Raw genomic sequence first — 13,803 nt, forward strand, 5'->3', positions numbered from 1 at the left:
TGAGCTCCAAAGGGAATATCCTATACTGGGGCAAGCCAGGCGAACCGGATCCATTTCAAGGTCTCTTTTCTAGGCCGAATTGAATGGTACCTGGGCCTCGTGTCCGAAGAAACAAGGTTTTACCTGTAACGCTTCTCTTTTTAGAGAGCTGGACCCCGCATATCAGAAAATGGTTTTCTATCCTTATTTCTGGCTGGGTGCTTTACAGGCCAGAACTGTGGATCCCCCTATTCGTAGGGGGCCCCAGTCTCTGAAGGTTTTTTCAAACGGAGCCCACCGTGAGAGGTGAAGATTGGGTCTGTATAACAGAACCCTGCGGCTGGATAAGGTAAGGGAGATTCCACAGAATTTTTTAATTCTAGTGGGTTTTCTCCTTTAAGGTAAATGCATGCTATGCCTATTGTCGCCACCGGGGGGCTGCCAAGAGCACATACCTTCTCATGCTGATGTCTGTCTCAGTGTTTCCACACTGCACAAGCTCCTCCGGCCGGCTCAGGTAGGATGGGATGGGGGGCTCTCCTTAGGGATATATCCCCCCGGACTAGGGGGAGGCCGCGGGTGGTCTATAAAGGCGGTTGTACACCGCACTTTTGCCGCCGCCGCCGCCATTGCCATGTGCAGGCCCCATTACTACCGGCCTCTCTCCTTCCTATCCCCTCCCCCAGCCTCCCCTCCATGCTGTTCCGGAGGGTCAGCTTGTGCTGGAAGTGCGCGTTTTTCGAAAAACGAAGGATGGGGGGCGGTAGAGGGGGGGGCGGGGCATCAGCACAGCGAGACGAGTAGCTCAGGGGAAAGGGTGATTCTGTGAATGCACTGTAGACTCCAAGGGTGAGTGTAAAGAGCACAGCTGCGCTCAAATCCCTGAGTGAAAGTCTGGTAGCGTGCTCCGACGCCCACATTGCAGGCTATTAAAGACACAGATTACAGGTGCACTAAGCCTTTGGAGGGACACAGAGCTGACAGTCGCATGTAAGTTGGGACACAGGCATTCTCCTAGGCAACATTTACTAAGGGAACACCAGACTGGGCATTTGGTAGCAAGGCTTTTGCCAGACTACATCGCTCAGCAGTCAGTGTTCATTTTGTGATACCTCCACCTTGTTGCTTTGCACTATGGGTAGAAGTGCCCAAATACCCCAAGAACCAGAGACTCTAGGGGATCTCATTCAGGTTCTGAGGACCCCGTTTCTGCAGCATCCTCCCCCCCTGAGGGGCCAGGGACGGCTAGCCAGGGAGAGCCGTTGGGGTCAGGGGCTACACCTGCTTTTGGCACTTCAGCCCCTGTATACATTACACAGGAGGTTTTTTCCTCAACCATTAATGGATTAGAGGAAGGATTAATGGCCGTGATTACATCTTCACTCAGTGGAAGAAAACGCACTAGGCCTTCCTCTGTTCCCCAAGACCCTCAGGCAGAGGAGCTCTGGGATAAAAGAGAGGAATCCCTTTCAGAGGATCGGGATGGGACGGATGATTCCTTCTCTGAGGAATCAAGTGGAGAAGGGCTCTCTTCGCTTCTCAGCCTGAGAAAGTCTTGGTACAGATCCTTGCTGGATTAGTCCACTCCACATTTAAAGTATCCGTATCTGAATCAGTTAAAGAACCCTCTGTTTCTTTGGGGTCACTGAAGCCTCCTCAAACAACACAAGCTTTTCCTGTTTATAATGTACTCGAAAAAGCTTATTTTTTCTGAGTGGGATCACCCAGATAAATGCTTTTTTCCGCCTGGAAAAGTTTTCAACACTTTATCCTAGGGAAGAAATGTTTATAAAGATGTGGGGGATACCGGCCGTTGATGCCGCCATTTCCTCTGTAGTCTGACTTGTCCTGTAGACAATGCTCAGAGGCTCAGGGATGCTGTGGATAAAAGGTGGAATCCCTATTGAAGGATATTTTCTCCTTAGCAGGTTCAGTAGTTCAACCTGCAGTGGCAGCGATCGGAGTCTGTCAATACTTAAGAGACCATGTTAAGCAGGTCATCAAAGTTTTATTTGAACAGCAGGCCCAGGGGTTGGCTAACCTTCCAGAGGCCTTATGTTTTTGCTGTTTACACCATTAGAGATTCTATCAGGCAAAACCTCTCATCTTTAACTTGAGTTGATGCTTATGCGTAGAATCTTATGGTTGAAAAATGGTCAGCTGAAGCACCATGTAAGAAACTTCTGGCTGGATTTTCATTTCATGGTGCAAGGTTGTTTAGAGAACACTTGGATAATTACATTCAAAGGTTCTCTAGTGGGAGAGCACTCTCTTACCTGTTAAGAAGAGGAGAAAGCGTCCCTCTTTCAAACGGACTCTTTTCCCCAGTGCCAGGGGCATCAGCCTCTAGGCAGTCGCGACGGTCTTCTCCGTCTGGGTCAGGAAACAAGAGTCAAACCCCAGAGACAAAGAAGTCCTGGGGGAAGAAGCCTGCTAGACAGGACTCTAAGGCCTCTTTATGAAGGGGCGCCCCTGCTCGCTCGAGTGGGGTGAAGACTGCTACAGTTCTCAAAAGCTCTGGCAGGAGGATTTCAGGACAGATGGGTAATCTCCACAGTAACCTTAGGTTACAAACTGGAGTTCCAAGAGTTTCCCTCTCATCGTTTCCTCAGATCAAGTGTCCCCAGAGATCCAGAGAAGAAGCAGTCGCTCCTTCTAGCGTTGGAGCGACTTTTGTCGCAAGAGGTCATTATGATGGTTCCCGCGAAGGATCAAGGATTGGATTTTATTCCAACCTTTTTGCGGTCCTTCCGCATGGAATCAATTCGGACAGTAGTCTCCATCCTGCAGGGAGGAGAATTTGCTGGCATCGATAGACATCAGAGATGCATATCTGCAAGTGCCCATTTTTCCTGCTCATTAGAAGTTTCTGCACTTCAAGATAGGAGGGCGTCATTTCCTGTTTGTGGCTCTGCCTTTTGGGATAGCCACTGCACCTCGAGGGTTCACTAAGATCTTGGCTCCTCCTCGGGCCAGATTAAGGGCTCAGGGTATAGCTGTCATAGCATGCCTAGTTGAACGGGAACTTGAGGACCACAGCCAAGTATCTGGAACACCTAGGTTGGATCCTCAACCTAGAAAGATCTTTCCTAAAACCAGTAAGAAAACTGGAGTATTTGGGTTTGATCATAGATACAAGCCAGGAAGTAGGTATTTTTTACCTCAGGCAAGGATCACTGCCTTAAGGGAGCTGATTCTGGTAGACAGGACCAAGAAGGGTCCTTCTGTCCGCCTTTATATAAGGCTGCTGGGAAAGAGGGTAGCCTCGTTCGAAGCAGTTCCCTATGCTCAGTTTCAGTCAGGACTGTTGCAACACAGTATCCTGTCGGCCTGGAACAAGAAGGTTCAGGCATTAGATTTTCCAATGCACTCGTCTCATGCAGTGCGTCAGTGCCTCAATTGGTGGTTAATACCCGAAAGCTTGCAGAAAGGGGAGATCCGTTTTACCGGTCACCTGGACGGTGGTAACAACGGATGCCAGTCTTTCGGGTTGGGAAGCAGTTCTGGAACAGTCTGCGGTAAAGGGGTATGGTTCAAGACCGAGAGGTCTCTACCCATCAATATTCTGGTGATCCGTGCGGCATATCTAGCCCTAAAGGCCTGAACTCTCAGGCTACAGGGTTGCCCAGTCAGGATCCAGTCCGACAATGCCACAGCAGTGGCTTATATCAAATTTGTGGCAGGGACAAAAGATCCCTTTGCATACGGGACAGATGCGGTGGTGATTCCGTGGCATCAGTTCTCACTGGTTTATGCATTCCCGCATATTCTGCCACTGCCACGATTCCTTCGCAGGATCAGGCAGGAAGGTTGATACTTCTGGTAGCCCCCGCTTGGCCCAGGAGGACTTGGTATGCAGAAATAGTAAGGATGACGGTGGGTTCCCCGTGGACCCTACCGTCACGCCCAGACCTGTTATCTCAGGGTCCAGCATTCCAGCCTGCCTTACAAACGTTAAAATTGACGGTTTGGCTATTGAAACCCAGGTTCTGAAGAGTCATGGGATTTCAGGTCCTGTGATATCTACCTTGATCAATGCAAGGAAGCCAGCTTCCAGAGTAATTTATCATAGAATCTGGAAAGCTTATGTATCCTGGTGTGAATCCAGGGGTTGGCATCTCAGAAAATATGTGATTGGTAGAAGTCTTGATTTTCTACATTTGGGATTAGAGATGAAGCTGGCCTTGAGTACCATCAGGGGCCAGGTCTCGGCCTTATCAGTAGTATTGTCAACGGCCACTTGCTTCGCATTCTTTGGTCCGAAACTTTATGCAGGGGGTGACGCGTCTTAATCCTCCTGTTAAGGCGCCCCTAAACCCCTGGGACTTGAACTTGGTTCTGTCTTTTTTACAGAAACAGCCCTCTGAACCAATACGTCAGATTCCTTTGGTCTTGCTGACAAGGAAGTTAATTTTTCTGGTAGCCATCTCTTCTGCTAGAAGAGTATCAGAATTAGCAGCTCTTTCCTGTAAAGAGCCTTATTTGATTATGCACAAGGATAGAGTGGTATTGCGCCCTCATCCTAGTTTTTTGCCGAAGGTGGTTTCAGATTTTCATCTAAACCAAGACATTGTTCTTCCTTTCCTTTTTTCCAGATCCCTGTTCTTTGGAAGAGAGGTCACTACATTCTTTGGATGTAGTAAGAGCAGTCAAGACCTATCTGCAAGCAACTGCTCAAATTCGCAAGACGGATGTTTTGTTCGTGCTGCCAGAGGGTCCCAATAGAGGACAGGCAGCGTCAAAATTTACCATTTCTAAATTGATTCGACAGTTGATTATTCAAGCTTACGGGTTGAAACAGAAGATTACTCCATTTCAGATCAGGGCACATTCCGCAAGAGCTATTGGTGCTTCTTGAGCAGTGCATCACTGGGCCTCTATGGCTCAAATCTGCAAGACCGCAACCTGGTCTTCAATTTATACATTCACCAGATTTTATCAGGTGGATGTGAGAAGGCATGAGGATATCGCCTTTGGGCGTAGTGTGCTGCAGGCAGCGGTACAAGGTCCTCAGGTCTGATTGCACCCTACTTCTTTCGATGGACATCACGGGACACAGAGGTCCCGCCCCTCTTCTAATACACTTATATTGCTTGGCTACAAAACTGAGGTATCTCTGCAAGGGGAGGGATTATATAGGGGGTTGAACTTTCTGTTTAGGGTGTGACCAGTGTCCAATCACCTAGTGATACCTATATAACCCATCAGTAATTAATGAGGCTCTGTGTCCCGTGATGTCCATTGAAAGAAAAGGATTTTACAGGTAAGCTGTTATAAAAAATCCTATTTTTTACGTCATACTTACCTGTAAAATCCTTTTCTTTGAGTACATCATGGGATGCAGAGATCCCTCCCCTCTTTTTTGAGGATTCAGTGCTTTCTATAAAACTGAAGTGCTTCCTGTATGAGAGGGGTTATATAGGGGATCACTTCCTGTCTGAAGACATTTGGTCTACTAGTTTCCAATCACGTAATGATGAAGTATAACCCAGTAGGTAATGAATATTAGCCTGACTCTGTGTCCCATGATGTACTCAAAGAAAAGGATTTTACAGGTAAGTATGACGTAAAAATCCTATTTTTTTTCAGGATACCACTTAGGCACAGGTAACATTTCTAAATGTTCCCATTAATGTACCACATCTTCACTTTTTGAATGTAGTTCCAATTTAAAGGTTTAGTCCACTCACTATACCAATATTATGATAATTGGTAGATGCTGACTGTTCAGTCAGAAACTGGCCATAGTCTCTAAAATGGACAATTGGCCCCCGTTCACACTGAATACGGCTTTGAAATCGCGCTACTTCAGCACGATTGCAAAGCCGCAGGACTGTGCGATTCATCTGCGACTTGCCGACATCTGTGCTATTTCATGTACACATGTCAATGCAAGTCGTACATGAAATTGCAAAAAATATAGTGCAGGAACTTTTTTTAAAATTGCGCTCCTTCAATTCACATTAATTAAGACAATGCAATAGAAATACATTAGATGTAACTTTAGGTGCGATTTGTAAATCGCATGTCACACCTGAAGTCGAACTGGTGTGAACAAGGGCTTAACGTTGAATAGAAGGTGTGAGATCTGGATTATAATAACCAAGGCAGGTGGGTGGCATTGAGAACTTGCATAAATAGAACTCACTACGAGGTGTCAAAATGCATACATATGAAAGCATTGATTGATTTAAACCTCTGACATTTCATTGAAACCGAAACATAGAGCTTTGAATGACTATCCCTTTTATGATGCTGAAGCTAACATTCAATATATAACTTTTACAAAAACATAAAGGAACGAGTTTCCATAATCCCACTGTATTTGTTCCACCAATAGTGCACATACCCCTGGACGAAGTTCGAGCAGAATGGGAGCAAACCTGTGGCCCACATCACATCCAGAGAGTGGCTGAACATTATGGAGTATATAAAGATCTCTTTGGAGAAGCCACCTTTGTTCCTAGAGTTGCTCTTCGTGTCCAATATAATGCAGAACATGACACAGTTATGCCTGTCTATTATGGAAATGTGGTGACTCCATCTGAGGTAAGTGTCTCACTATTAATGTTTTTAGTTCTGGGGGCTAACATAATACTAGTTGTGCTGATAACCTTTATTTGTTGCTTCAGGCCGCAGTGGCTCCAGAGGTGACATTTGACGCACAGGAAGACTCTTTGTGGACACTTCTTTTTACAAATCCAGGTTTGTTTAACACTATAGATAAAAGCCTGTTATATATTTTGTTGGGTGACCAGTAAAGAAGAACTCCTGTCTGTCTGCCTCTGATACTTAATGGAAAACAGTGCTGCGCTTTAATTCTCTCCACTCTTTGTGTTATGTATTTAGATGGCCACCTGAGGGATACAGGCTCAGAATATGTGCACTGGCTGGTGTAAGTACTCTTGCCATATGCTGTAAGGTAATGAAGCTATTATTCTGTGCTTGGCTCTCCCCCATTTGTGAATTAATGACTGTTTCTTTCAGGGGAAACATTCCTGGGAACCAAGTCCTTTCTGGAGAGGAGATTTGTCACTACTTTCCTACATTCCCTGCTAATGGCACTGGTTACCATAGATACATATTCATCTTGTTTAAGCAAGAAGAACGCATTGATTATACAGAGGAGATGCGACCAAACCCATGGTAAGTCTGGAGTGTTGAGGAAAGTAAAGAAGAGAGACTTGTCTGTAGGGGGGGGTGAGGAAATCTACTCTGTGCTGTACAGCCTTTGTGTTGAATAAGAAGTGTATAACTTCTAGTTTAACACTAAAAAGGCTAAATAGTAGGATGGAAGACTGTCTTGCAATGCATTAATCATTTATCAACGACAAGAAGTATTGGTGGGATGGAGAAGAGGAGGAGAAAGAATGGTAGAGGAAAGAGAATGGGGGGTGGGAGGGAGTGATGTTAACGTTGGGTTACAGAATACCTATACGTGCATCTCTCCACCCACAGCTGGTTAATCCATGCCCTGTACAACCTAGCAATACCCCTGAACATCAGTCATAAAGTGAGACCCTCGAGAAGCTGATGTTGGATGCTTGTAGTTTACTGTATGTGGGTAGCATAACTACTGCCTGACATTAATAAGGTGTTTGGTTTAATTCTAATGAGATCACTGCATGGGTTTTTGCAGGTTTCCTCCTACAGTCCAAGATATGTTGTCAAGTAAATTGTTTCAGGATCGTGACAATTTTTTTGTTTACAAAAGTAGAATTTGCGTGTTTTAAAGCAATGCAGGCTCTGCTCTACAAATGTAAAAAAAGTCAGATTTTTATTGCCAGGTTTTTATTTCCCATCCCTACACTTTCTGTCAAGACAGACAGTGATGGAAAATCTCTCGAACAGGGACAAAAACAAATTTCTAGTGGTGTGAGGTTATAATTTTTGGCTATATTTTTGTTGTTGTCTGTGATTTTATCTCCCTGTGACAACTACACGATTTGTACATGGACAAAAAGCGTAGTCGCAGTCAGAAAAACAAACCTGGCAGAAATGTTAGTCGAACTATAGCCCCCATTTAAAAATATGTACTGCAGCACTTAAAGTGGTTGTAAACCTCAGACATGAAATGTGAACAAAGCATATATACCGTGTACTTTATCGACATATATACAGTGTTCTCTCAAAAGTGCACTAGGTGTTGTCTCTGTCTGCTGCCCCGTTCCTCTGCTATCAGCCTAAATCACTTCTGAGTTTTCCTGACACCAAGAGAAATATGGGACATGCAGCAGATTGACAGCCTCAACTCTTTTTCTTTTGTGCTGTGTGTGTGTGTGTGTGTGTGTGTGTGTGTGTGTGTGTGTGTGTGGGGGGGGGGGGGGGGCTGCCCGCTAATCAGGTCTCCAAGCTCTCCTCACTGAGCTCTGCAGAGTGAAACTTCAGCTCTTTGCATCCCTTTTTTTCTGGCAGCTCAGACCAGCTTTAAAATTCAGCATTTCGAAAAGATGTAGAGAGGACAGTAGACAATAGGTACAACTTATGTAGGAGGATTTGTTTTTTTATCTCTGTGTATCACCTGAGACCAGTCACTTCACTGGGTATATGTAAAGGTTTACAACCACTTTAATTATAAATGTATCTGTACAAAACCCCACAAATACCTGGTGCAATTTCCTGTAATGGTGTGGCAACAATGCTGCACGGCTCCAGAATTTGAGAGTTGCCTCTATGTAATTTGTGTGCGAGAAAGGGGGCAAGAGGGGCAACTGCTATGGGTGCAGTTTTTTTGTGTGGGGGGAGGGAAATTGCATGTCTGCCCTGTCTTTCTCTATACTGATTTTATTATGTACCCTACAGAGGAGGAGTCCTTTGCTGCTGCTGCTGCTGCTGCTGCTGCTGCTTAGTGTGATCTCACATCGGGTTCATTACTGCTACCATTGGCCGCTTGCTAAATGGGCACTTCTAGGCATGCTGCCTGTTCTCTGTATTGGCCTTGCTCCAGCATAGCTTTGTGTTTCAGCCATGACATCAGGCAACAGTGGCTTGAACAGGGAAAATGACCTTTACAAGTAGGGTGCTGTGTGACCACAAAATGATTCATTTTGTTGATTCATAAGCAGAGCATACCCAGCTGTAGGGTAGGCAGAGATGTTGAGATCTACCTGGACAACATAGAAGAGATCAAGATCACTGGAGTGCAGCACAGCACCCGATTTTTGTTTTTGTTTTTTAACTAGCAAGCCCCTAATTGAAAGCAAAGATGGCATGAAGAAAACTTTGAAATATATACTAAAACAAATGTCATTAAAAAAATCTAAACTTGGCTTACCTTAAAAGGTAGCTGTAGGAGAAACACAACATTTACTTTCACAATTTTTTCATATCTCGGGAAGATGGTCACCTGCAAAAGACTGAGGCTGGAGTTAATCATGAAGGCAGAAAAATTGGTCATGCAGGTTGACTTGTTTGACTAGTTTTAGGCTGGCCTCAGTGCTAGAAGTAGGTTGGGCAATTTTCAGGGATAAGTAGTAGGTTTGGCAGTGTCTAGGGGTCAATAGTAGGTTTGACCATGTACAGAAGTCAGTAGGATATCTGATAATGTACAGAGGTCAATAGAATGTATTGCAGCATATAGGGGTTATTAGGGTGTAGGGCAGCATATAGAGGTCAGTAGTATGAAGAGCAGGGAACAGTAGGACAGGGGTCAGAAGGGGTAAAAGGAATTGGGAGTCAGGAGGGCACACTAAGAGGGTGGTCAGGAGGACAAAGAAGCCCTGTCTGGTGTGCTGATCCCCGCTTGCCCTCCTTTTTGATCCATCCCACATGTCATCCATAAGCCCCTCGGATGGACTTTAACTCTTTCCACTGCAACCCAATACTAAAAAAAAATGGCTGGCGTTGGGGTGTAACTATTTTAATCTGTAGAGGGGGAAGAAAGAATTATACATTCACCTTGCCTCCAACTAATACTGAACTCTTTTCCCAGTCACAGTCTGAAGCTGAGGACTTTTAAGACCTTGGATTTCTATAGGAAATATGAGCAGAAGATAACTCCTGGAGGCCTGGCTTTCTTCCAGTGCAAATGGGATGAAAGTGTTACCCAAGTGTTTCATCAGTTATTAAGTAAGTAGAGCATATAAGCCATAACATGACACTGCTGACCATAGGTACTACTGTTTCTCTATTGTGTGCTCACATCCTTGTGCTACTGTTTTTCTAGTAGCATTCTTCATGACTGTTTCCTTTCCTGTACTCCTAATCCTAATTTGTACCTTAATGATTAAAGTGATTCTGATAATGGGTTTTCAAGTTCAAGCATAACTCCACTTTTGTTGAGAAAAAAACATTCCCCTCTGGGAAATATATTGTACATTGCAAGGAGTTTAGCAAACTTTGTTGCAGATTCCTACCTTTTGTTATTCTGAAGAATTTGCTGTTTGTTCCTCTGTGACCCTGTCCTGAGTGAGTCTAATGGGAGTGGTTTCAGAATTATCAACCAGCTACTGCAGCTATAGAGCTCTGAGGAAACTGCCGGGTCTGCATCCCTTGAGCCTGGATTAACACTATAGTGATGCGGGAACAGCGCGATTCCAGCGCCGGTTCCCTCGTCGCATCTCTCCCGCAGGCAGTTCACACTGCCCTCTGCCAACCGCTGCGGGTGTTAATACAATGTTAATGACATCCCCATATCAGTTCACAGATCGCAGTGCAAACTGTGGATTCGGACAAGAATCAGATCGCATAGGTGTGAACACCCATGCGATCCGATTCCGGGGGGGGGGGGGGGGTCCCTGCACTTTTTTTTTTATTTATGCGCACCCAGTGCGAGTTTAGCCATACAACTGTGTGGCTGAACTCGCATTGCACAGACATCGCATGTGACCGGCACAGCAGTGCGGGTGCGAATCACATGCAATATCTGTGTTCGCTACAGTGTGAACCCAGGCTTAGGCCTGATTTTCCTTTTGGGAGTATCTTACCAAAAATTGCATTTTTGTTGCAGAGGATGCCAAAAATCTAACATGTATCTTAGTGTAGACTTCTAGGAAAATCAGTGAGCCAATCAGGATATTATGTTTCTGTGTACAGAACACCTCCAGGTAGCCATATTGCATTTTAATTTTACCGAACATTACTGCGGCTGCAGATTGAAAAGGAAAGGTAATCTTTCATAACATTCAATTACGATTTGACTTGTGTCGCAATTGTATATGCTAAATTTTTTTATAATTTTTTTTTATATCTGCTATTTCAGTTCTTGGCAATAAGAGTAGTGTGGATTCTGAAAAAAGCAAACCTACTTACCTAGATGGCTGCAGCACTGATCTGAGCTGTTCCCTGCCGACTCTACACTGAGAACTGAGCAATCATAGACCGCTGATCATTCTCAGGTCCACTCTGAGCAGAGAGCGATGACTTCCAGTCACTCTTCTGTGCTCTGCCTCTCCAGAGCTCACCTAGGGCTGTGGAAAGGGCGGGAATGACTGGCTCAGGGGTGCACTGAGAGGCTGAGCCAGCTGGCTGCCAGGTATCTGGGTGGATCCTGACATTGTTGGTGAACCCTGCACAGCCTCAACCAGCTCTGTGACATCAGCAGACAGCGTACTTTAATGTATAGGGAAGAAAAAATCCTGCAAGTTGCACATCGCTGCAAGTCCTATGTGAGACCTTAGTCATGGGGATCCCTTGCTGCTCAGGCCAGTTATAGATTTAGGTGGTTGCCACTTTTTTGTACAATTGGACGATTTGAGTGCAGGGACGCAGGGGATGTCTTTGTTGCCATTGTGGTTTCACTGGGCGTCACGTGCATCCCTTCTGCCTTTTAAAGAGGGGTGGGCTCTCTTCAGTCATACCTGCCCTTAAGCTATCTATTCTTATATGTGCTCCTACTATGGAGGCTCTGGAAATTTTAGAGTTAGGACCACAGTGTGCACAGGGGTCACTTGGCGTGGGCACTGTGGTTTATGCATATATTTGCAAATGTGTGCAAACAAAACCCTCTGTTTTTAACGTAAGCTGTTGGGGCCAATTTGATTGTTTTGTAGGCTGGTTGGTAATTTTGCTGGGAAATCTTTTGTTTGTGATGAGCATTGCCCTCCCATGTGCAAGGGCCAGATATAGTTTAGGGTGGTTGCCACTTTTTTGTACAGTAACTCCCAGCTCTGCTGATCTCCCGCTCGGTAGTAGGCCCCAGCTCTGCTGATCCCCGACTCAGTAGTAGGCTCCAGCTCTTCTGATCCACCGCTCATTAATAGGCCCCATCTCTGCTGATCCCCCGCTCGGTAGTAGGCCCCATCTCTGCTGATCCCCCACTCGGTAGTAAGCCCCAGCTCTGCTGATCCCCCACTCAGTAGTAGGCCCAGCTCTGCTGATCCCCCCTCAGTAGTAGGCCCCAGCTCTGCTGATCCCATGCCGCTTAGTCCTCTCTCTGGTCCATGCTCACCTTCTGCTATAGCGTTCCCATGTTACACACCATGTGTGCCGTCTACTAGTTTGCTCACCTTCCTGCTGCTCCTCTTTGCACACCAGGTGGGACGTCTGCACCAGACGCTTCCAGAATCTATACACGTGAACCAGAAGGGACTGCTGATGGAGTCTTTCCAGTTCCTTTTTTGGTTTCCCAGTGCATCCTGGAATATCTCATACCTTCAACATCTCCAAAGCGAAGCTCACGCTGAATAAAAGCCTCTCAAACACTGCAGGTGCTGTTCACGAGCTTTGTCATAGACTTCTATGGAGGCTTTAAAGATGCTTTGATGCTCCAAGAAAGCGACATGGAGTATACTTTTTGAAGAAAAGCAAACACAACATGTAAACAGGACTGTAAGCTTACCATTTTTTTTTAACAGGTGCTTTGATTGTCATTCAGAGTTCTTTAAAAAAGCATGTCCAATGCCACACTTTGAAGTAAGTGTAAACGAGCCCTCACAATGAACTTTACATTTTAATTATGTAAACTTTCATTTTTTCCATTAGATATGAAGGAACCTATCTTCGAACACCAGTTCCCACCAAGATATCATCCGCCACAGAAAAAATTTCCTCACGGTCAGCCTCTCAGATACTTGGACAGATACCGGAACTCGAATGAACCCACCTATGGAATTTATTGATACACAAATGGTTCTCAGGGAATAACTTTTTTGTAATACCGTGCACAATAACTCATAAAATGATGGCTGTTCTGCATGTTCCATGATTCTGTTATTTTAATGATTGTCTAAAGCTGGGGTTAGCAACCTTTTTCCACTTAAGGACTGGATGTAATGTATGTAAATGCATGGAGGGACGTATTCACCTGCTAATAAATGAAGATAATAATCCTAACATAGTAATAATAACCGTACAGGTTTACCTCACTTTAGGGTGCTTCACTAATACAATAGCCAGTTAACCCTGAGGGAGCATGTGGCTGGGGATTCAGATTTTACTGCCCCCTCCCCCATCCTGGCACCCAAAGGTGGCTGATGCCAACCAGCATGGTCTGGAGATGGGGTTCCTGTCCCCAGGCGTGATGGGGTCCCTCATAGGGTCCCCCCCATTACAGTGTCCTCTGTTCCCATTAACATCACTCCCATAGTGTCCTCTGCCCCCTCCCCCCAATAGCAGGTTTCCTGTGCCCCCCAAAGCAGTGTCCTCTGTCCCTGCACCCCCCCCCCCCCACTGTAGTGTCCTTTGCACCCCACCCCACGGACACAAAAACGCACTCTGTGTAGGTAGAACTCTACTACCTTATACGGGTTTAGAGCACAGCAGAGAGCGGCTGGTATCACAGGGCTGGATGGGGGCAAGAACTGGAAATTAGCAGATAAAAATGCAGTACATTTTACAAAATTCCTACTGAATATAAAAGCTTAACCTGTATTGAGTTAATAAAGA

The 13,803-nt window shown here is 45.4% G+C and overlaps 1 protein-coding gene across 2 annotated transcripts in view; it reads left to right on the plus strand.

The window, feature by feature from the left end:
* MRPL38 (mitochondrial ribosomal protein L38) overlaps positions 1 to 13,123 on the plus strand; it is an 80,808-nt gene extending 67,685 nt beyond the window's left edge. For both annotated transcript variants that reach the window (XM_073608233.1, XM_073608232.1), the window contains exons 4-9: positions 6,320 to 6,528; positions 6,612 to 6,684; positions 6,829 to 6,874; positions 6,967 to 7,125; positions 9,911 to 10,047; positions 12,901 to 13,123. In XM_073608233.1, coding sequence (XP_073464334.1) covers positions 6,320 to 6,528; positions 6,612 to 6,684; positions 6,829 to 6,874; positions 6,967 to 7,125; positions 9,911 to 10,047; positions 12,901 to 13,037 — 761 coding nt within the window. In that variant the 3' untranslated portion in view covers positions 13,038 to 13,123. The remainder of the gene's footprint in view (positions 1 to 6,319; positions 6,529 to 6,611; positions 6,685 to 6,828; positions 6,875 to 6,966; positions 7,126 to 9,910; positions 10,048 to 12,900) is intronic.
* Positions 13,124 to 13,803: the final 680 nt, after the last annotated feature.

This window comes from Aquarana catesbeiana, linkage group LG12 (assembly GCF_042186555.1).
Source record: "Aquarana catesbeiana isolate 2022-GZ linkage group LG12, ASM4218655v1, whole genome shotgun sequence".
NCBI classification, from domain to species: domain Eukaryota; kingdom Metazoa; phylum Chordata; class Amphibia; order Anura; family Ranidae; genus Aquarana; species Aquarana catesbeiana.